The sequence below is a fragment of the Rhincodon typus genome, chromosome 19 (genome assembly GCF_021869965.1).
Source record: "Rhincodon typus isolate 14 chromosome 19, sRhiTyp1.1, whole genome shotgun sequence".
Classification (NCBI taxonomy): domain Eukaryota; kingdom Metazoa; phylum Chordata; class Chondrichthyes; order Orectolobiformes; family Rhincodontidae; genus Rhincodon; species Rhincodon typus.
The window spans coordinates 15,238,401-15,261,189 of NC_063350.1; the positions used below are offsets into that span (position 1 = coordinate 15,238,401).

General features: G+C 39.5%; 1 protein-coding gene across 8 annotated transcripts in view; it reads right to left on the minus strand.

Moving 5' to 3' along the window:
• LOC109927926 (eyes absent homolog 1-like) overlaps positions 1–22,789 on the minus strand; it is a 256,972-nt gene that overhangs the window by 75,580 nt on the left and 158,603 nt on the right. For all 8 annotated transcript variants that reach the window (XM_048608466.1, XM_048608461.1, XM_048608464.1 and 5 more), the window contains exons 8-10: positions 22,353–22,533; positions 17,607–17,749; positions 12,361–12,444 (exon numbers count right to left, since the gene is read on the minus strand). In XM_048608466.1, the coding sequence (XP_048464423.1) occupies positions 12,361–12,444; positions 17,607–17,749; positions 22,353–22,533 (408 nt within the window). The remainder of the gene's footprint in view (positions 1–12,360; positions 12,445–17,606; positions 17,750–22,352; positions 22,534–22,789) is intronic.

Consider the following 22,789-nt stretch of genomic DNA (forward strand, 5'->3'; position numbering starts at 1 on the left):
ATTCAGCTCCTTCAGAACCAGCTCTCAGAGTGAACAGAGCCTCTAACATTCCTGTTCTTACCTGTCAGCCAGGGTTCCCTGATTGAAGCAGGTTAACAGCCCCAATCTCATCTCTCTGTTCAAATGTTGGTGGAAAATTAGACTGTTTGTTATCCGCATCTAATTTTTCCAATCTCCCCATGTTTCCCCAACTGACTCACCATTGCACATATCATTCAGGAGCTGGGAAAATTCTGCCCCATGTGACTGTGGTAAAAGCATACCATCCATCATCACATTTTTCAACCTGTTAGTAGCTTTTAACACAGGTGACCCCCGTGTCTTCCTCTTCTGTCTCTGCCATTGTCCAGCTGCATTGGGACTGTTCTCACTTGTTCCATTCTTAACTAGCCTATTGCAGAGAGAAACTCAGCTATCGTAGTTTCTCTTTCTAGTCCCATATCATTCTATCAGATTGCCCTTTGACCCCTCTCACTTCTGCTCCCGACTTTCAATGACATAATCTGAAAACATAGCACCAGTTTCCCCATGCACACAAATGATATCTAATTTACCCCATCTCCTTACCTCTTCACTGAGTCTGAATTGTCAGATTCCTTGTCCAACATCCAATTTCAGATTAACAAAGAATTCCTCCAATTTAATTCTGGGAAGATCCTTAATATAAAACTAACGGGTGAGTCTGAAGGGAGTTAAATTCTGGAAGTTCTCCTTCCTAATCCAAATTCACCCACTTGCATTTTAACCGAAACAGAAAGGTAGGCAGATGATCAATCCACTCCAAGGAAGTGGATTCATAGTTTAAATGGATAATGCTGCTGTGAATGTCATTGCCATTTAGTTTCTCAACATCAGTTCTGATCTGTTGGGTTTCTTGCCTGTCAGTAAACTGGAGAGATTTGTCCAGGTGAGGTTGTGGCAGAATTGAGAGTTCGGTGCCTGATGGGACTCAGAGGCCTGTCTGGGAAGCGTCCATGATTAACACTGCCTCCCTCAGTCTCCCAACCAACCCTCCTGACCTTCTACTGAGAACTCCATCCCAATCATAAACCTCCAACCCATCCAACCAACCATAAAATCTCACTTTGCCTTTCTCCAGGGTCTCAGGCCTTACCCTGAGGTCTCTGATCCCACCTCCCACTCAAGGCATCTGATTGCAAACCTCACCAGACCTCCAATTCCCATTGCATGTCTCTGATCTCCTGCCCCTACCCTGGGATTCCTTATTCCTGCTCACTTCCATCTCACTGACATCTTTGAATTCCTCTCACATGGTTACTTGGCAGCAGCTCTAGCTCGATCAAGGCTCCTGTCCCCAGTCAGGCTTTCACATCGCTCCATTCACTGACCCCAGCACTGATGTGGTCCTGTGGCCATCACAGATCAACTCCCACCCAAGTCTGTCACCCAGGCCAAAAACTGATCAGTGATGTCTGGCACATAATGTGGAGTTAAAAATGCAGAGCCTGCTTTGGAATCTCAATTTCTGAATTCCTGATGATTTACCAGTGAATCCCAGTGGGTAGTATGGACCATACACTCTGTCCCCAGGTAACCAACTTCATCCCTCTCTTTACCAACTGTCTAATGTTGCATTACACTGCTCGTAATGTTTTTGTCATGTTTGACCCGAAAGTCAGCTTCTTTGCCACAATGATAATCACCAATTTCCATTTCATCCATTGATTTCATCCTTACCTGAGCTAATTTGCTGCTGAGTCCCTCATACATGCGTTCATTTTTTTCTGTTTAGGTTTGACGATTTCAAAGCATTATTAGATGGCTTCGTACATTCTACCACTTGTAAATTTGAGGTCGTCCAAGTATTTCTGCCTCTGTTCTAACTTGCACTCAGTCCTGCTGACCTGCAATGATTTCTGATTATGCAATGGCCTGAAATTAAAATATTGAATCTTATGCTCAAATGACTCCACAGCTGCATCTGTCTATATCTTTGTAATCAGCTCTACACCCTAAAATATCTACACTCCTCAACTTTAATCGATTTACAATCAGTGGCTGTCATCAGCTGTTGAGTTTCTAAGCTCTGCAATCCTTTCCAAAACCTATCTGCCTTACTTCTTCCTTTAAGGTGCTCCTTAAAATGTATCCGTTTGAAAAGCTTTTGATCATTGACCCTAAACTTGCCTCTGTGGGTTGGTGTCATATTTTGTTTGATAATGCTCCTGTAAAGGACCTTCAAAGATTTTGCCATGGTAAAGGTGCTGTGTAAATACAAGTTGTTGTTGCTGTACGTGCATATCTGCCACAGTCTTTAAAATCAGGCAGCCAGTTCAAAGGGCAATCTCAGTCTTTAGCAAAATGACAGAGAAGGCAGACTTGGTGCACTTCTGAAAAGAGACATTTTGAGGTCAGTCATTTTGAAGAGTGGCACTTTTGACAACTGATGCTTTGATGAGGTATGACATTATTGACACATGCTGGACACAAGGTATGCAAGATTGATAGAATGGGATGGTCATCTTGGACAAATTAGTAACTAGCCAAGTGTGGACTACATATACTAATTATTACTCATGAACTGATGGAGAACACTCCCACTTGACAGCACAGTTGTCAAAGCTATAAAAATTATGTTTTTTTTTAAATGGGTTCATGGGATGTGGATGCTGCTGACAAGATCAGCATTTATTGTTCATCTCTCAATGCCCTGGAACTGAGTGGCTTGATTAATTAACCTCAGTTGATTCGTGAGTGGAATCCATTTGGCCTGGTGAACTTGCGGCAGTACTGGCATTCTCGGTTGAGTGAGCCCACAAGATCAAAAGACAATGACAGATGACAAAGACTGGTCAAAGATCCTCAATTTCCATTTTTGAAGCATTCCACTGATGTTAAAAAGTTCTGGGATTTTTCCCACCACTACTCTATCCATAAACCCATTTCACATACGGATCCTTTATGCAAAGTACTCCAAATTTCCATTCTAAATATGCCTTACTAGCTTGAACCTTTGTTACTATATCCTATTCTTGCTCTTTAGTTTAAAGTACCATGAACTTTCTACTCTAATCATGTTTGCCTGTTCTTTTTCTTATCCTTTAACATTTTTCTTATTTGTATTTATCAAATTTTCTATTTAAATTTTACGTTTGATGGCTTCTTATATTATCCCATATTTTAATGCTCTGGATGAAAAAAAAATCTCAACCTATTATGTTTCTAGCACAAATCCTAGAATTATGGCCTTATTTGCAGACTAGGGAAATAAACTTTGCTCTTTAAAACCATTTCATAACTTTACACACTTCTATTAGATTTCCTCAGTCTCCCTGCTTAAGTCAAAGCAACATCAATTTTTCCAATTTCTCATAAGTTTATCCTGATGTTCCTGGTATTATTTTGGTAATGCTGCACCTTTCCCTAGTCCTCCAATATCCGTTCTATGAAGGAGGCCCAAAATGATATATAATTTAATTATGGCCAAACCAGTCTTTCACAGATTCACTAACCTTTTCTTGCCTTTATATTCACTTATTTGATTTTTCATGCACTTTTAAGAAGTTATATTTGTATGTCCTCATAAATATGCCTTGACTCCATTAATGCCCAAATGGTTATACAAGCCTTAGTAATAGAGAAAGAGCAAAGGAGTAAGAGCAAAATAAGCAGTATGGTTAAGTAAACCCTTTGGGAGATTCTTTCCCAAATTATTGTCTTGTGAATTCTTCTTGTATCATCTTTGCCATGTGATTGGAAGAGTTAGGCCTGTGACTCATATTAGAAATGCCTTATTAAATCCTGCACTTTAAAAATCCACGGTCTACTGAGCACATTATGTTCTATTTGTTTTCTAGACTAGTTTAAACGGTTTAGTAGGTTCTGTTTCAATTCGTTTGCCTGTAAGCCAAGCCAGTGTTGGAGTAAGGCATCTGCAGCTCTTTAATGTCCCTGAGTGCACAGCACGCATGACTAACACAGTGTAAATAAACACAGCTGAGCCGGGCAGAAATTGGAAGGTTTTCTCATTAGAAAAATAAAATAAACAGATGCGGTTAAGCGCTCTGTCTAAAGTGTTTGTCCAAAGAATGGAGATCTCTCAGAAGTTTGAGCACAAAGGTGAGAGGGCCAAGTCTCGTGTAAAAGGAATGGAATCTGTATGGTCCTTTTAACTAATAGTCCTTGGGGAAGCCTGTTGATTTTAACCTTAAAGGAGTGTTACGTCTTGGGATTTTGGCAGCTTTTCTTTTGGTTCTTCAACAACAAACTTGGGACAGTGGTTTTGTGTTTCACAAGAAGCAGAATTTATTGAAGTTGCCCATTGCTGATGGTGGGCCAAGAAATACCTAATTCAACCAATCTGGCTCAAATGGAGTTGTTTTTATAACACAATGGAGACTATGGGGCTCTGTATGAAACAGAAGGTAACTCAACAGACACAGTGATCATTGGCCTCTTGATTAGTGAAACACTATTACATCCTTTCACATAGCAATTGTAACTATACACTCAAAGCATCCCTCTGACGTATTAAGTCCTGCTTATTGTGTGAATATTTTTATTCCAGTGAGGGAGTCTGCAAGGAAGTACATTTTAGGGGATCATGTCATTCACCCTATTTAAAATTTCGATGAAAAGTATAAACTGAAGCCTCCATTTGCTGAAAACAAAGCCGTATGGAGATTTTATAACAATATATGAATCCAAACGAAGAAAACAACAGAGCAAAATATTGTGGAATTATTGTTTTCTTTAAATATTGATAAATTATATCAGCCAATACATACATTTCATTCCCTTTCTGCAGAATCTGTAAAGAATTTTTCTCAAGATAAACTGTATGATTACAAAACAAAGTTAACATTAATTTAAAGTAGTTGTTGGTTTCTGGACTCAAACGATTTCTTGTCTGCATTCTAGATCTAAAGCGATTCAGTGCTCTCAGTGATACAGAGGGGGCTGTCATGTAATTCCTGAATTGTATCCCTGTAATTTCCCAAAATTTGATCACTATGGGCATTAATTTGTATTGGAAGTGCCAGATCATTCCTTAAATCAAAACTTGTGCGTATCTGATGCTATAATTTAGCAATAACTTAATCCATACCTTATTGGTGTTGTATCCATGTTGTGCATACCTAATGGGATTCTATAAAATAAATTTCCCTTGATTGCTAACTACGGTTTCTAATCTGAAAAATATAGCGGGATCTTTAGGTCACTATACCTACCAGATTTTAGTGAGCTTGAAATTTCAGTGTAAAATAATTATTTGTCAATGAATGAGTTCGGGTTGATTTCACAAACATGCTTATAGGTCGTGAAAAGAAAACTGAGGGTAAATCAAAGCATGATATCCACAAAATTAGTGCAATACATTAAATTCACTGGAAATTAAAAATAAAGGTAGAGAAACACTTTATCAAAATGTATTTAGACCCAGAAATTTATAGCCACAATATTTCTAATATTGTAATTGCTGCAAGGACTAGGATCACTGATTGTTAAAACACTTCAAGGATGTGGGATTCAAAGGCATGGGTTGAGAGAATTGAGATTACCAGAAAACATCAGGGATAGTCAGTCATTGGAAAAAAAAAATCAAGAATATCCTTCCATGTGTCTGTTGTGACTTTGACAGAAGACCAGCACAAACATTGGACTAGGAGAGAATTATATGTACCTAGTGATAGAATTATTTGTATTCAGTGACAGAATTTATTCTGCATATAGATATCAAAAGATTGAATTCATTGATGATGATGTATACCGATACAGAGATATTATTACCCACCTCTGGAGCAGGCGGGTTTGAAACCAGGCCTCTTAGTCTAGGGATAGGGATACTACCACTGCTCCACAAGAGCCCACTGGAGTTCTGAGCCTAACCGAGAAGTGTTGATTGGAACACCTGAAATAAATTTCCTTTGGATTGAGTCCTTTGGATTGCAACAGTTAGACTTCTATATCAGACTATACTTTTAACATTAAATCACCTCCAAATTTGGCTGCATTTTAGTAGTAAAACTGAAACTACTACAGTGCATTCATAAACAGGCTCGGGAACAAAGAGAACAGCGCAGCACATGGTCTGTTCCATACAACGAGGACAAGCCAGTTCAGTTTTTGATTTGAATCATTTTAAGGGGGGAAATCAATGCCTGGTTCCACCACAAGTCATTCTGGGTTCTGGACTTCAGAAAAAGAGCCAGTTGCAGAATGAGGCTAGGCCTTACTTAGTGCTGACTCCCTATTAGCCTTATCCCATGTGCGTAAAATGCCAGGATCTCAGGAATTACATAGTCCCTAAAGCTTAATAGTGTCAGGCAACCAGCTTTCATGATAATGACAGTCCATTTTCAGACCTATTTTGCGATTGTCTTGTTAAATCCCTAGTCACTCAACAACATTTTTTATTTTCACATGTACACTGGCAATTCTCTCTGTGGACCTTAAAGCACCTTTTACTTCCTTCCTCCTTAGAAATGATGGCCTGAGGATTACAAAAACTTGTCTGCAGCACTTTCTTAAGGTGTGCTTGAGCTTTATTGCATTCATTAACATTTAATCTACACTACTATGCATTAATATCAGATTCCAAATACACTTCAATATTTTGCTTGCGATTATTTTTCCAAAATGTCACACTATTTTGGTCAAAATACCATTAAAATCAGAAAAAATGAGTCACGCCGTATCATGTGCTTCAGTTGTTTGTATTGTCATCTTCAAGGTAAGTATCTGTACAGATAAGTGTCTTGACAGAATTTATTGCTGTGTTTAAAAAAATCATGAGCGCTCACTAAGATCAGCCCAAGCTATTTCACTGAACATCTTGATTTCTAAAATTATTTGACGCTCGGAAGGAAATCTAACTCCCCTGAAATACAGTAGTTTAGAGAGTTAATGTAATAGAGCAGAGCACATATCCGCTCACAAGCACTTAGATCTCTGAGAATACTTCCTAAGTCAGACTCCTGCTGTTCTTGTCTCCTGACTCAGTACAATAGTGAGACATTGTCTTCACCGCCCCCCACCCCCATCCCTCACTCTCAAACTTATGAGTTTACAGTTGACAGCGGACCTATTCCAGTGAATGTTGTATGTATGGATGGAGTTATGATGTCAGCAGACAGTTATTCTCATTGCAGCTGATGTACAGTGTAATTCTCCATTTCCTTTCCCTTGTTCAGGAGCTACTCTATGAGGTCCAATAGAGGATTGCTCAGATTTCATCAAACAATCTGCAAACTAACCTACAGACACCACTTCCTTTTTGGCTAAACATACTCCAACAGACTCCTGTTGAGATAATGGTCGGTTTGTTGAAAAGCTTTATTTTCTCTGCATTATTATGGACTTTCATAGAGATACATTCAGCTCCTTGCTGTACTCTGCACCAAGGCACCAGCTTTTAATTCATTTTGTAACAACAAAATAAAATGCAGTGTTATTTCTTTTCAAACAATAAATAAATGTGTTTTTGTTGAATTCAGAGAATGAGATAATTACCATAGTTGACAACAAGAGCCAGCATCAAGCACTACCACACTTCAGCGAGCAGCAGGACAAAGAAACGGAGGTATTCATCTCAATTGTCTGGGTTAGATCTCAACCCAAGTTTTAAGAGTATTAGAAATAGAAGCATAGAAATTTGATGGCATTGTTCTTGTTTAATAGATGGAATTCTACACTCGTTTGCAAATGGGAATATATATGGTTCATCTGTATAATACCTTTAGTCCAGAATGCAGATCCAGAAATCCCATCTCCATTTCTGTCTCTGGCTGTTTTCAGCAACGCAGAAAAGAGTTGGGTGTGAGTCAGGAGCCCTGCTCAGTGCTGTTTAATGTGTTCTTCTTTATTCTTTTTCAGGATGTGGGGTCACTGGCGAGGCCAGAATTTGTATTCTATCCCTTTATCATGCTTGAACTGAGTGACTTGGTGGCCATTTCCATGCACGGTCAAATGTCAACCATGTTACTTTGGATCTGGAGTCACATGTTGGCCACACCAGATAAGGATGCCAGATTTCCTTTCCACAAAGATGTTAGTGAACCTAACAGGTTTTTAAGACAATTACTGACAGTTTCATGACACCACTACTATTAATAGTTTTATACTTCAGATTTATCAATTGAATTTAAATTCCACCAGTTGCTATAAAGGAATTTGAACCCTTGGCCTCCAGAGCATTGATCTGTCATCGCTGCCAGCACTATTTTGGGAGGATGGGCATTTCAGGACTTCTGCAATTTCAGTGAAGCAGTCACATTTTGGAAGCCTTCCTGAATCACGCCTAGAGAGGAGAGATGTGACACGTGGATTGGAAGTGGGAAGAGTTCATCATGAAATCATAAAAACAATGCAACTAAAATGAGTTATGACTGTGCTGCGATTTTAAAGGAAGCCATTAAATAATGTGGGTCCCAGATTGTTACTTCTGTATACTGACAAGCTATCAAGTGATGGAACAGTAATTGTAAAAGTGAAAAAGTTTTTTAGATGCGTTAAAATAGATCATCGACTGAATAAAGTGCTATGCTGCATTGCATATTATGGAAAGTATTGCCCAATATTAAATGAGAAGTAGTTAGAGAAGTTTTGCCAATGGTTTTCATTGATTCTTTAAAGAAAAGCACGAACATCTGTTTGGTTGTTTCAATGTTTTAACAGACGGCCAAACTATTGACTGCCTTCAAAATCATTAATATATTTTGCACTGCAGGGTTTGTTTACACTGTTGTGCTGGGGAATGCTGGTTTGATGCTTTGATTGCTTTATAAAACAATGGATCCTGCATAGCAGGATTTCCTTACATAGCTATCCAATCAATGAAACTATTTATTTTGTAAGAATTATGAGCTTCTACTAAGTTAATAGTTTTAAAGTGTATATTATTGTTTTTCACTTTGACAGTTTTATGAGCTCTGGGACCCTTTTTAATTGTCTATTCAAGTGATGACTATTCTTTCTGCCAGATGTATTCCAAAGATTTCCAAAGGTTGATATGCATATTATATTCTGATTTTACAGTGGATACTGGAAGATTATATGAGAGAGGTAAAAGGGGTTAGGGGATGTGAACAGAGGATGAAAAAGGCATGCTTGTAAAGTAGATTACATGATAACCTGGAGAACTGGACCAATGTATTAGTGAATGGAGGCATGCCTTTTAACTTGGCGGCTTCTACATCAGACCATTTCTTTGTCCACATTTGGCCTGCTGCCTTGCCCAAGACCAGGCTGTTCCTGGCTCTCACCTGCTGGCACTGCTGGCAAAGAAGTAGGATTCTGAAGTTCAAGCCTCCATGATGAAGAAGTGGCCCAGAATTTCTTTCTAACAGATGGATGTTACCAACACACATAAATGAAGATTTGAGTTTAGAGACATCCTTTTCCTGCCAGATAGTAAATCAAGAAACAAATGAATCGGTCACAGATACTTTGATTAGTACCTTGGGATCTACTAGTTTGCATCTGCCTATTTTCAGACCAAAACAGGCAACACATTCAGAATTCATTCCAGAAGCAAAAGGCCTGTTGGAACTTGGGGTCCATTAGCATAAGTCCAGCAAAGCCATACACACCAACAGAGTATCCATTGGCACTTACCCATGAGAACCAATTGATTTCTAGCTCCATGTGAAGGTTTATAAAGGTAAAAATTGTTTGCAAGCTCCAGCAATTCCCTTAAAAATTGAAGGTTAAGTTACAGCAAAACACGAGCGGTATATGCTGTGCTTAGCATCAACAGGGTTCTTAAATCATCATTAAACTCTTCTTTAGCATTTGTAGGTGAACCAGTACATATTTATAATGGCTATCAGAAATTATCTAATAGATAATGAGCAAAAATAGCATGTGCATCTATTTCAGGCACAACAAGTTTCAATTTCTGCTCATAGCAGAGTATAAGAGACTTATACATCAACCACTATTTGATACATATTAGGACAATGGAAATCCTACAAGCAAAATTGGTGAAGGATTTGGAAGGTAGGAAATAAGGTTAGATACTATGGAAACCCTTATCACCCGTGCTTTTATTTCTAGTCCTAACTGTTTCATTGCATATTTCGCAGGCTGCTTAAAACTCAACAGAAGCTCTGCTGCTCATGTTCTAACTTGCAACAAGTTCTGTTCACCCACTAGCCTTGTGCTTATGGACCTACACTGGCTCACAATTAAGCAATACTTGGATCATCATCACCTGCAAGTTTCCCTCCAAGTCACTCAGCATCCTGTCTTAGAAGGATATCATGGTCCCTTCACTGCTGGGTCAAAATCCTGGAACTCCCTTCCTAACAGCACTGTGGTTGCCCCTACACCCCAAAGCCTACAGTAGCTCATGAAGGTTATAGCAACTCACCACCACATTCTCCCGGGCAATTGGAGAAGAACAATAAATGCTGGCCCAGCCAGCGACACCCTCATGCCATTAACAAATGTTAAAAGAGAAAACAACTGGAAAGCTTTCTGAGATAACAAGGTGTAGAGCTGGATGAACGCAGCAGGCCAAGCAGCATCAGAGGAGCAGGAAGGCTGACGTTTCGGGCCTAGACCCTTCTTCAGAAATAGGGGAGGGGAAGGGGGTTCTGAAATAAATAGGGAGAGAGGGGGAGGTGGATAGAAGATGGATAGAGGAGAAGATAGGTGGAGAGGAGACAGAACCCGCAACTCATCCCTCACACCCCCTCCCCGCAATAACAACCAAAACAGAATCCCCCTCGTCCTCACATACCACCCCATCAACCTCCGGATCCAACGCATCATCCTCCGACACTTCCGACCTAATCCGACCCACCACCAAAGACATTTTTTCCCTCCCCACCCTTATCTGCTTGCCGGAGGGACCACTCTCTCCGTGACTCCCTTTCCGCTCCACACTCCCCTCCAGTCCTACCTCACCCGGCACTTTTCCCTGCAACCGCAGGAAGTGCTACACCTGCCCCTACACCTCCCCCTCACCCCCATCCCAGGCCACAAGAAGACTTTCCACGTCAAGCAGATGTTCACCTGCACATCTGCTAATGTGGTATACTGCATCCGCTGTTCCCGTTGTGGCCTCCTCTACATTGGGGAAACCAAGCCGAGGCTTGGGGACCACTTTGCAGAACACCTACGCTCGGTTTGCACTAAACAACTGCACCTCCCAGTCGCGAACCATTTCAACTCCCCCTCCCATTCCGCAGACGACATGTCCATCCTGGGCCTCCTGCAATGCCACAGCAATGCTACCCGAAGGTTGCAGGAACAGCAACTCATATTCTGCTTGGGAACCCTGCAGCCCAATGGTATCAATGTGGACTTCACAAGCTACCGCATCCCAAAACCAGCCCAGCTCGTCCCTGCCTCCCTAACCTGTCCTTTCTCCCACCTATCCCCTCCTCCCACCTCAAGTCCCACCCCTCATCCCGCCTCCTTGACCTGTCCGTCCTCCCTGGACTGACCTATCTCCTCCCTACCTCCCCACCTACACTCACCTTTACTGGCTCCATCCCCGCCTCTTTGACCTGTCTGTCTCCTCTCCACCTATCTTCTCCTCTATCCATCTTCTATCCACCTCCCCCTCTCTCCCTATTTATTTCAGAACCCCCTTCCCCTCCCCCATTTCTGAAGAAGGGTCTAGGCCCGAAACATCAGCCATCCTGCTCCTCTGATGCTGCTTGGCCTGCTGTGTTCATCCAGCTCTACACCTTGTTATCTCAGATTCTCCAGCATCTGCAGTTCCTACTATCTCTGGAAAGCTTTCTGGTAATGTTGCTGGGAATTTAGCAACTTTCCAATCTCATGGAACCTGCTAGGGAAACAATACTGAAGTAAATACTCATATAAGCAGTTCTCAGTGTTTAGTTCTAGTGGCTGTCTTATGATTCAGGATTAGACCATGGTGTATGGAAAACATGATGGAACATAAGACAGACCTGTGCTCTGTTCAACCAAGTTACTTTTCCATATGGTCTAGATGAACATAAAAGCTTTAAAATAAATTGCCTCAAAACTCAAGTACTTATGGTCAAATGTTAATGCGATCCTAAAGGGGAACTCTTGCACACCTGATTCTTCTATTTTCCATACATCTGGCAAATGAAGGCTCATAATCCTGAATGCCCTGCATTTTTATTACGATCCCTTGTAAAAATGGCTTCCTCTAAATGCCAAACATTCAATTTTATACCAGAGAAATGATTAAATCAACAACAAAATATTAATTTGCAATGGTTTCACGTAAACAGAAAGGCATTGCCTTGATCGAATGACTGTATTACACTGGTTCTCAAGAGGTTAATTAAAGCCTTTGCATACTACATAAAACAGGAGGGCTAAATCTTTCATTTAGTAAATACACATATTCTTTGTCCTCCAAGGGATAGGGGTTTAGAGTAAAGGTCCTACCTTTCCAAAACGGGTGGCATATGTCCCTGTAAGTAATGAATGGAAAATAATGATGGTTTCATCCAAATCCCAAACAAAAACTCGCTGTGAAAAAAAAAGGGAGAGGTTAGCTTTGGTTATAACTTGAACTAAACTACAGTATCATTAGTCTTTAAATAGGGGTTCATGCAATTTCTTTTGTTGGATGCTGAATTAAGAATCTGGCATGTGCTTGTCAATTATTTGGAGCTGGTGAGGTATGAAGTTATGCTTGTTCACAATCAACAATGCACCTCTGGAACGGCAATTTATTTAACCAGCAAGAAGGGAAGGTGAATTAGAACTGGGATCAATGCCTGATAAATCTGTGAATATGATGAAAGAAAAGATTTCCCTGAAACAGTCAATCATTTTATAAAGTCACCTTCACAATGGATGTGGCACAACTGTTCAAGTGTCAAATAAACAGAATGCACTGTTTTTCAATGTTCATGGAAAATGGATGAATCTTGTGTCCCCAAAACACTGGTAAAATCCTGAAAATCCCATAGTCATATGCAATAAAAATGGAATTTCAGTCAGTCAGTCACCATGATCCAATAGCCCTAATTGTAAACAGACAGAGTCCTGGAACTCAATCCCCAAAACGCTGGTTAAAAAAACATAGAATCCTATGTAATTAAAACAGAATTTCACTTTTTGAGTTTATTGGAAAAATAGTGCCCATGGAAATAAGCTATACAATGGAATTGTGAAATATGGGGTTGAATGGACAAACAGCTTAAGTGTCAGTTTTTCTTTATAGAATATCTACATTCTGTATGCGGACCATTCAGCCCATCTAGTCTGCACCAACTCTCTGGGGAGCTTTCCACCCAGACCACCCCATCCCTCTTACCCACCTAGCCTACATATCCCTGAACAACTTAGCATGGCCAATCCACCTAACCTGCACATCTTTGGACTCTGGAAGGAAACTGGAGCACCTGGAGGCAAACCCACACAGACACAGGGAGAACGTGCAAACTTCACGCAGACAAAGGCCCAAGGGTAGAATTAAACCTGGCTCCCTGACGTCATGAGGTAGCAGTGCTAACCACTGAACCACCACGACACCCTCTGTTTTGTGTGCAACACAACCAACAATTCCAGATCTTTCCAAGGCAAGCTCATACACAGAACAGGATTATAATCTCAGTTCTCACTCAGCAATATAGAAAAGGACTGATGTTCCCACTAAAAGAAATAGTTGTATTTATGTAGCTCTCATTATGTCCCAAAAATGACTTAGCCACATGTGTTGTGCAGTTGTTGTTGTCATATAGATGAACACAATAGCCACTTTCTACACAGCAAGATCCCAAACAGAACACTGCAATGATAATCAGTTAATGCATTACTGATGATGTTGGGCAAAGGAAAACTACTTGTTAGGGTTTGAAGAACTCCACAATCTCCTTTGAAATAGTGCAATGTGGAATGAATTTGTTTTATGCAGTGCTGTAGGATGGGCAGTATTGAATCAGATGTGTGGTGTACATCTGTGCTGAACTCATTGAAAATGAAAATCAGGAGAGGTGTATAATGAATACCTGAGTTAATATCACTTGATTTTCAGAATTATCCAAAGTCAGTAGTATTCTCAGGTAATCTTTAACGGATGATCCTAATTATGGTAGGTGAGTATAATTCTTTCACCAAAGTACAGCACTTCCAAAAAAGCAAAACACCCTCCCTACTGCATGAGATTACTTCCAAAGATTATCTACTCACATCCCAGAATTGGTCATCAATCAAGCTTTTTCTGACTCAATAGTGTGAGTACCACCATCTGAGTTGAGCAGGCACCCAGTACAGAGTAAGAGAGGAATGTAGGCAAAACCAGTCTGACTATTCAGTATTACAGAGTTCAAGCTATAACCAGAGATTTTCAATAAACTTGCATTTACACCAATTAGCTGCTCCTTTATATTGCTATGACAGCCTGTTGTCAAGTAAAATATAAGCACTTGCAAAGCCTATGAGCGAATTTCAAAGTAAGGTCACACAAGCAGTTCTAATGAGGGGGCTACTTTAATCTTGAGGAAATAAATCTACGGATATATTTCTGTATGCATAGCTATATATACCTTCGGATACAAAGTTATTTATAAAGTCATACTGCACAGGGCTGTCTGGAAATTTCATTCCAATAGTGAAACAAAAGTTTAGTGACAAATTCACTGACCAGATATTTTTCTGGAAATCATGTAGATTCTAACTGCATTAATATTGAAAAAATATATTACAGAAAGGCATTAATGAACAATGTCACAAAATCACTCACTTTCTAAAGAACGTGTAAATGATATCTCATGTGAATGTATGAGAAGAGTATGTGATGGCCACACTATGTCACAATGGCCACATTAAAGAGAAATGCCAAAGGGGACTATTAAAGAGAAAAGATGAAATGATGAAAAGGATATGTCATTGGGCATTTTAAAGGGACATCTCGCAGAACACATTAAAGGTAAACTTTAAAAGACATGTAACAGATACAAATTTAAGTCAAATGAAACAGCGTGCCATCTTTTAAAAGTGATCCAGGTTTCTCCATGTCAACACATAAAAGTAAGAGACCACTAGTTCATTGAATTTTTTCAAAATGCGCAGCTTCAGAATCCAATCAGAAAGACAGCATCTTGAGAAACTAGTACATACGTAGAGTATGATTGTTTTCTCAATGTTAATCTAGTCAATAGTGCAAGTGAAATCGAACTATCACCAAATGATAGGACCAAAGCTTAATGTGCCATTAGTTCCTTTTTCAAATTAAAATCCTTAAATAAACAGGGGCTGCATAATGACAATCAACAATGTTCGAGTTTTCATAAGTTAGACATTTTACGTTTTCTGTTTAAATACTAAATTACTTAAACTTTAAACTTGGACAAACACTGGCTTTAAATTTGATAACGCCAAACTAAAGTAGCACATCCTTTATATACAAAGATTGGGAAAGCATTAGGATAGCTAGCTAGCTAGTTTAGACAGAAATTTCCTTTGTTATGGGCTTTTGCAGAGATTACTTGACCTATCACAGGCTTAGCAAGTACAGAGATAGAAAGTGAAAGCTGCATCACAATATTTGATTGACATCACTGTAATGCTGCAACATTATAACATAATGACAATTGCATTGCTGCACCAATTTTCATGGGATGAGGATATCACTGGCTAGGTCAGCATTATTGTCCATGCCTGTTTCTATTCTAGGCCAGACAGCAGCTTCCCTGAAGGACATTAGTGAACCAGAGGGTTTTTAATAACAATAGTTGCTATTAGATTTTTAATCCCAGAATTATTGTGGATTCATATTTCACCATCTGCCACAGTCATATTTGAACCTATAGCCCCAGAAATTAGTCTGGGGTTCTGGATGAGTAGTTCAGTGACATTACCACTCTATCACTGCTTCCTTGTTGCATTAATAATTCTACAACCGTAGTCTAGGTGTGCCTACTGTCCCTTGTTGATTCTTCATTTGACTTAGATGGACCAAGCCAGTTAGCAATACAGAGCCAAATGCTGCTTTCCTCCACCATTCCCTAGTGAAAATGACCATCAGCAGAAACTTCATCTGTGAGCAGTGAATATTAGGCTTATGTTAGTGAAGGAAACGCACTCTATGCTATTTTACATGCTTTATACATTGAAATCAGGATCTATCTGTGAAACATAGGTAACCACACCCCTTTGAAAAAGACACCCCATCCCCAGAAAAAAACAGAATGTATGCAAGTGAAGAGCTTTCAGAAAACTGCCCAATAAAATTCAGAGACACTCTGTCAGCCAGACCCCAACTCCTACAGGATACATGTGTATTATTGGAGGGGGTGGATGGTTACCAAAATTACACAACTAAGCAAAACATGAGGGAGGGATAAACCAGGAAATTGCAAGCAAAAATAAACTTTCATTTGGAAAGTCATGGATTAATCGAGGAGAAGTGGCATGGATTTCCTAATTTTAGTTGAGTTTGGCTAACTTAAATCATTTTTTTTGATGAAGTATGAAGGAGGGTTGATCATGGTAGTGTGGTAGATATTACATATGTGGCACTTCAGAAGGCACTTGACAAAGTGCTAGGCAGGAGGCTTATTAAGAAGTTGAAAGCCATAGAATTAAGGAGAAAGTGCCTGTACGGACATAATATTGCTGCATTGATTGAAGCAAAGGGTGGTGATGGATGTTATCCAGGTAAAGAGGTGTTTGGTAATTCTGCCTTCTGCAGGTCATTTTTAGGTACATTCTGCGATGTTAATAAGCAACCTAGATGTCTAGGGTGCCACATCTAAAAGTTGCAAATGGAACGAAACTTGGTAAACTAATAGATTGTGATGAGGAAAGTTATAGATTTCAGGATTACTTTGATGAGTTGGTGAAATGGACAGAAACATAGGAGATGGAATTCAATGCAGAAAAGTGTGAAATGATGACCTTTAAGAGGGCTAAAATGGAAAGATAGTATACTATAAATTAAATAATTTTGATTAGGTGTAGCTTATACAAAGACCTTTAGAGGTGGTAGTGAATTTGTTAAGGGGGATAAAAAAAGCATATGGGTGTTTAGGTTTACAAATAGATGTAACATAGATTCCAGCAGCAAGTGGTGATTGTGAGGAAGGACACTGAGCAGGGTATTACAGACCAAAAGCAAAGATATGGATTTTAATATGATTGCTTTTTTGAAGATCCATGAAGGGCTGAATGGCTTTCTTCTGTACTTTAACTTTCTATAATTCTATGCTGTGGCAAGGGCACAATGCGTGTTTCTTTACTTGCCAGTGGAGGGCAGATAAACCCTCTCCTTTCACATACCAAGGTTTAGTATAATGCCTGACATCAGCAGGGCATTTCTGGGCCGGCAGAAGTACAACACACTGGAGCTTCTGCCAGTGATGGGGAGAAACGTGTAGAAAGCTTGGACCTATAGCTCTATATTGGTTTTATACTGTAACTTCATGTTAACTGCCTCACACTATAACTCTCTAATATTACATTCGTAATGGTCCAGTGTGGTTTGTGATGTTGCAAGTGTAGTATCAACTGTCATGCTGCATCTCGACTCCTGTGACTCCTTAATGCTGCAATACTAACTTTAATGTTATAGTTGTGATAAATGATATGCTGGGATTGCTGTCAGATTATAAATAACATCATAACTCAGTAATACTGCTGGAAGCATCAGAAAGATTTGGTTAAGTCTGATGACTAGTCAGTACCTCAATGTCAGTATCTAGTAGAGGAGAAGGATCATTGTTCCTTTTTGATCTTCCACGTAACTTTCCATCTGAACTTCTCCGTTGTCGATCTGAATCCATATCTTTCACAGGTGTTCTGGCGCGACTGACAGTATTGTAATCTCCTGAAGAAAGCAAACATAAACTGTTCAGAACATCTAGAAAGCCAATGGGGATCCTTCAAGTTTCACAGTGATTGAAATATTGAGGCTAAGTTTGTCACTTGCAAGAATATGAAAACACAAACTGGCCCAGTTTCAACATAAGGATGGGCTAACATCATTCTCTTGCAACTGGCATTACAATACTGTAAAAATACACCAGTGCAACTGTATAATGTAAAGTGCTGCAGAACCTGCTTTATTGGTTAGAGTAAATTCATGTGAACTGTATTGTTTGCTGCAGAGATGGACTCACTCTGTATTAGTTGTTTACCTTTTGACAGGGGCTCTTGTGATTCATCCTCACCACATTAGTTACTATTATTTTCCATATTGATTCTGTTACTGGGTATAGTTACTTGCCATACCAGAACTTTAATCTACCTGCATTGAGTGTAAACACTTATCACATGGACTGCGTTGTCACACAATAATATGGTAATGATTGCCAGGCGATAAGCTACTGGAACTGGTTCACATTTGAATTACTGAGATTTCTAATCCATTTACCAAATGTAAATGAAAGTAACTCAGCATTTTTTTTGACCTGGGCATTATCATGCTGATGTGCCACAGGGATCTTTGTATATTGGCAACACAGAGTATGTCCTTGTCATATGGACTCCCTTCTCACATTCTTTTACTTTTGCCATAAGTGTTGATTAAGAAGAACATTTGTAGAGGGTTCTGTTCAAGACAGACTGATGTATACCAGATTTTCACGTGAAATGAATTACCCCAGAGCAATTAAATTCATCAACATATTCTGTTTTGCTCCTGTTTCTTAAACCTCTAGTGTTCCAGCACAGTTAGAGTCACTCAACTCTATTAACACTTACTGAAGTAACAGTTTATTAAAGCTCATCACTTTTAACAAAGAGGTCACAGTATTTTCATTGGAATAATACAATTCAATATAGCATTAAAATTAATCTGTGATTAAAAATAGAGCTAAAGACCAAATATTAGTCATATTCTTGGTATTTGTTTTCTACATTGTTGCAGGGAAAGATAACACATTTTAGTACCGTGTCATTACTTTACAGTTTTCAGATATTATTTCAACTGCTCTATATTCTTGACCCACTTGCACCCGGCAAATAGGGCGTGCCACTTCAAGACAGAGTTGAGGAGAATTTTTCCTCTCAGAGGGCTGTGTGACTTTGGCATACTGCCTCAGAAGAAGGTGGAGATGAGGTCATTGAAATTGAGAAAGGTGTATCACAACAAGGGCACCGAAAACTATTAGATCAACCTAGAAGAACAGAAAAATATGCTTTTGTTCTGCACATAATAAAGATGGTTGATGAGGGTAATGTATTTGCCATACTCTACATGGATTTTAGCAAGGCTTTTGATGGGGTCCCTCATGACACATTGGTCATAAAATGAAAATTCCATTTGATACAAAGCAAAGTGGCAAGTTGGATCTAAAATTTGATCATAGGTGGGAAGCAAAGAATAATGTTCGATAGATGTCTTTGAGACAGGAAAGCTGTTTCCAGTGATATGTTGTAGAGGTCAGGTGAAGACTCCCTGCTTTTTTTTAATGCATATGTCAATGATTTGAACTTGAACATAGGGAGTTTGATGGAGAAGTTTGCAGACAATACAAAAATTCACCGTGTAGTTGCTAATGAAGAAGAAAAATGGAGATTGCAGGAAGAATCAATGGACTATTTAGGTGAGTGATGCAGTGGCAAACATTAGGAAACGTAAGGTAAAGCATTTGAAGAAGGCTAGCAAAGCAAGGGAACAGATAATAAGAATTTTGGAAGCTAGGCACAAAACAAGCTGCTTTTTTTTCTAATTGGAAGGATATGATGGGTGAAGTCTTGGAGAGGTTTGTGCTGTGGTCTCAGGTTTTTATAGTTTGCATCAATGCAAATAGCAAAGGCATGATAACTAAATTTGCTGATCACATAGAGATAAGCAGTAAAGTATGTTGTGAAGAGGATTAAAAGGATGTAAGTGGATACAGATATATCGAATGGGTAATAATCTGTCAGATGGAGCATAAAGTGAGAAAATGCCAAGTTGTTCGCTTCAGCAGGAAGAATAAACAGAGTATTACATAAATGGAGAATGACTGCAGAATTCTGAGCTGCAGGCAAATCTAGATTTTCTTCCAATTGAGTCACAAAATGATACTATGTAGGTATTACATATAATCAGGAAAGCTAATGGAATGCTATCATTTATTATGAAAGGAATTGAACATAAAAATAAGGATTTTAAGCTTCACTTGTACACGACATTGGTGGGACTACATCTTGAATACAGTGTGCATTTTTGAGGATCTCCTTATCTAAGTAATTAAATACAATAGAGGCAGTATGAGGAAAGATTGGACAGGCTGGGGTGGTTTTCACTGGAGGTCAGAAAAGCAAAGGATGACTTGATTTAAATATATAAGATCCTGAACTATCTTGAAAGATGGGTGTGGAATTAATATTTCCTCTTGTGGGTTAGTGTAGAATTAGAGAATACAATTTACAAATTAGGGCTCACTGTTTTAGGATAGAGTTGAGGAGAATTTGTTTTCTCTCAGCGGGTTGTATGACTTTGGAACTCTGCCTCAGAAGGCAATGGAGATGGGGATCACCGAATGTTTTTAAAGCAGAGGTAGACAGATTCTTGTTAAGCAAGTGAAACAAAAGTTATTAGTGGGTAAATGGGGATGACAAAGAGATCAGTCATAACCTTACTTAATGACAGGGCAGACTCCATGGACTAAATAGCTGATGTCAGCTCCTAATTTGTAATAAATAGTAAGATATTGAGAAGTGTGGAGACAGGCAGAGAGACCTTCGAGTACAGGTTTATACATTCCTGAAGATAGCTGGGCAGGTAGGTAAGATGTACAATAAGGCACATGGGAATTTGCCTTTATTAGCCAAGGCATAGAATATAACAGCAGAGACATTATGCTGGAACTGCATAAAACACTAGAGGTGTCACTGCTGGAGTGCCATGCGTCATTCTGATCACTTCATTATAATAAAAATTTTACTGCATTGGAGAGGACGCAGAAGAGATTTGGACTAGAGAATCTTAGTTATCTGGCGGGGGGGAGCGTGGGGTAAACTAGGGTTTTTTTCTTTGAAACAGCAGAGGCTGAGGTAGGTGTTAACCGAGGTGTATAAAATCCTGAGGGATCTAAGGAGAGTAGGAATGTCCCTATTTGTCCCTATTCCTTTTGGAAAAGTTGTCCACGACCAGGAAACATAGATTTAGACTAAGAGGTAAGAGGCTCAGTGTGGATTTTTATCCCCAGAGGATAGTGGAATTTTGAACTCACTGTTGAAAGAGTGACAGAGGCCAGAACCCTTTTAATATTTAAAAAATTCTTGATATGTACCCAAAGCTGCCTGGACTGGAGGGCAGGTCTCATGAGGAAAGGTTGAGAGAGCTAGGGGCTTTTTTCATTGGAGTGAAGACAGATGAGAGGTGACTTGATAGAGGTGTACAAGATGATGAGAGGCATAGATAGAGTGGATAGTCAGAGACATTTTCCCAGGGCGGAAATGACTATTATGAGGGGGTATAATTTTAAGGTGATTGGAGGAAGGTATAGGGGTAGGTTGTTTACACAGAGAGTTGTGGGCATGGGGAATGAGCTGCCGGCAGTGATAGTGGAGTCAAATACTTTAGAGACTTTTAAGCCACTCTTGGATAGGCACATGGAGGATAGTAAAATGTAGGGTATGCGGGGTAGATTGATCTTAGTAGGATAATAGGTCGGCACAACATCGAGGGCCGAAGGGCCTGTACTGTGCTGTACTGTTCTATGTTCTATGTTCAAAGTATCATACAGATCAAGAGCTTTGGCTTAAAATGAAGGATTTGGCTGGATGGCTATTTGTTGGCCCGTGTGGACACAATGGGCCAAATGGCCTTCTTCCAACCTTTACATTTCCAGGTTCCTATGAACATTTCCAGGTTCCTATGGTTCATTTACTGGAGGAGCAGGATATGGTGCTATTACGTATAAAAAATGAGAGCCCTTACTCCAATACTTCAGGGGAGTTGACATTAAGAGCAATGGCGTTTTAAATTGCAATTCCATTTTAAAAATCAGAAAACCAAATATAAAGGTTTTACTTGTATGTAGATATTATTGAGAGTTGTGTTTTGAAATCTTTGAGAATGGTCTTTTGTGGTGCTGTCATTCATTTGGTTGCTGACGCTGTTGGGTGAGAGCTTTCCCTCTTCCCACTTTGTTCATTTTAAAAAAATCCATAATATGTGAATGTTGCTGCCATGAGCAGCAAATATTGCTGATCTAATTGCCCTTCAGAAGGTGGTGGTGAGTCATCTAAAGTTTTTTCCTACTGATAGCAAATGCCTTCCCAGCATTAATATGCAGATGTGATTATGAAATCTTCTGGACTAATCTCTCCTTGCCTCTTTGCATTTTTAATTCTTGACTTTTGTTTTTCCTCTTTATTCACAGCTGCTAGCATTTGTTGCAGGTCTGATGTATTGAAATGATTTCACCCAAGACTATGTGCTCAAGTTATGGGAGTAAGTAAGAAACAGTTGAAGATATATGCTCTGCCCTTACCTGACACTGACTCTGCACTCGTTTGATTAGTTATAGCAATCGGTGGCTCCGGGATCTGATAAGTCATTCCAGAAATGGCTGAAGGGCTAATGTTATTTGCAGTTACATACGGAGAGCTGTACGCAGAACTGTAATACTGTGGATACTGTCCCTGTGGGAAGCCTGGATATGCAGTATATTCCTTAGAAAACAGAAACCAGCATGATTTTAGCATGATATTCAAAAGAAAAATCACTTCAGTACAATCAATGTCAGTGATTTTCTGCTGGAACTAAATTGCCAACATCTTGGTGGTGAGCACCATGCCATAGGATGTTCTGAGTTAATCAAAGCGTGGTAAGGTTTGGAGGTGAGGTCCTTCAAGTTTGCCTGGCTAGCAGACACCATGTGGGACTGGAATTAAAATACAGGACCTCAAAGCTATTTCGTTGGCTGGA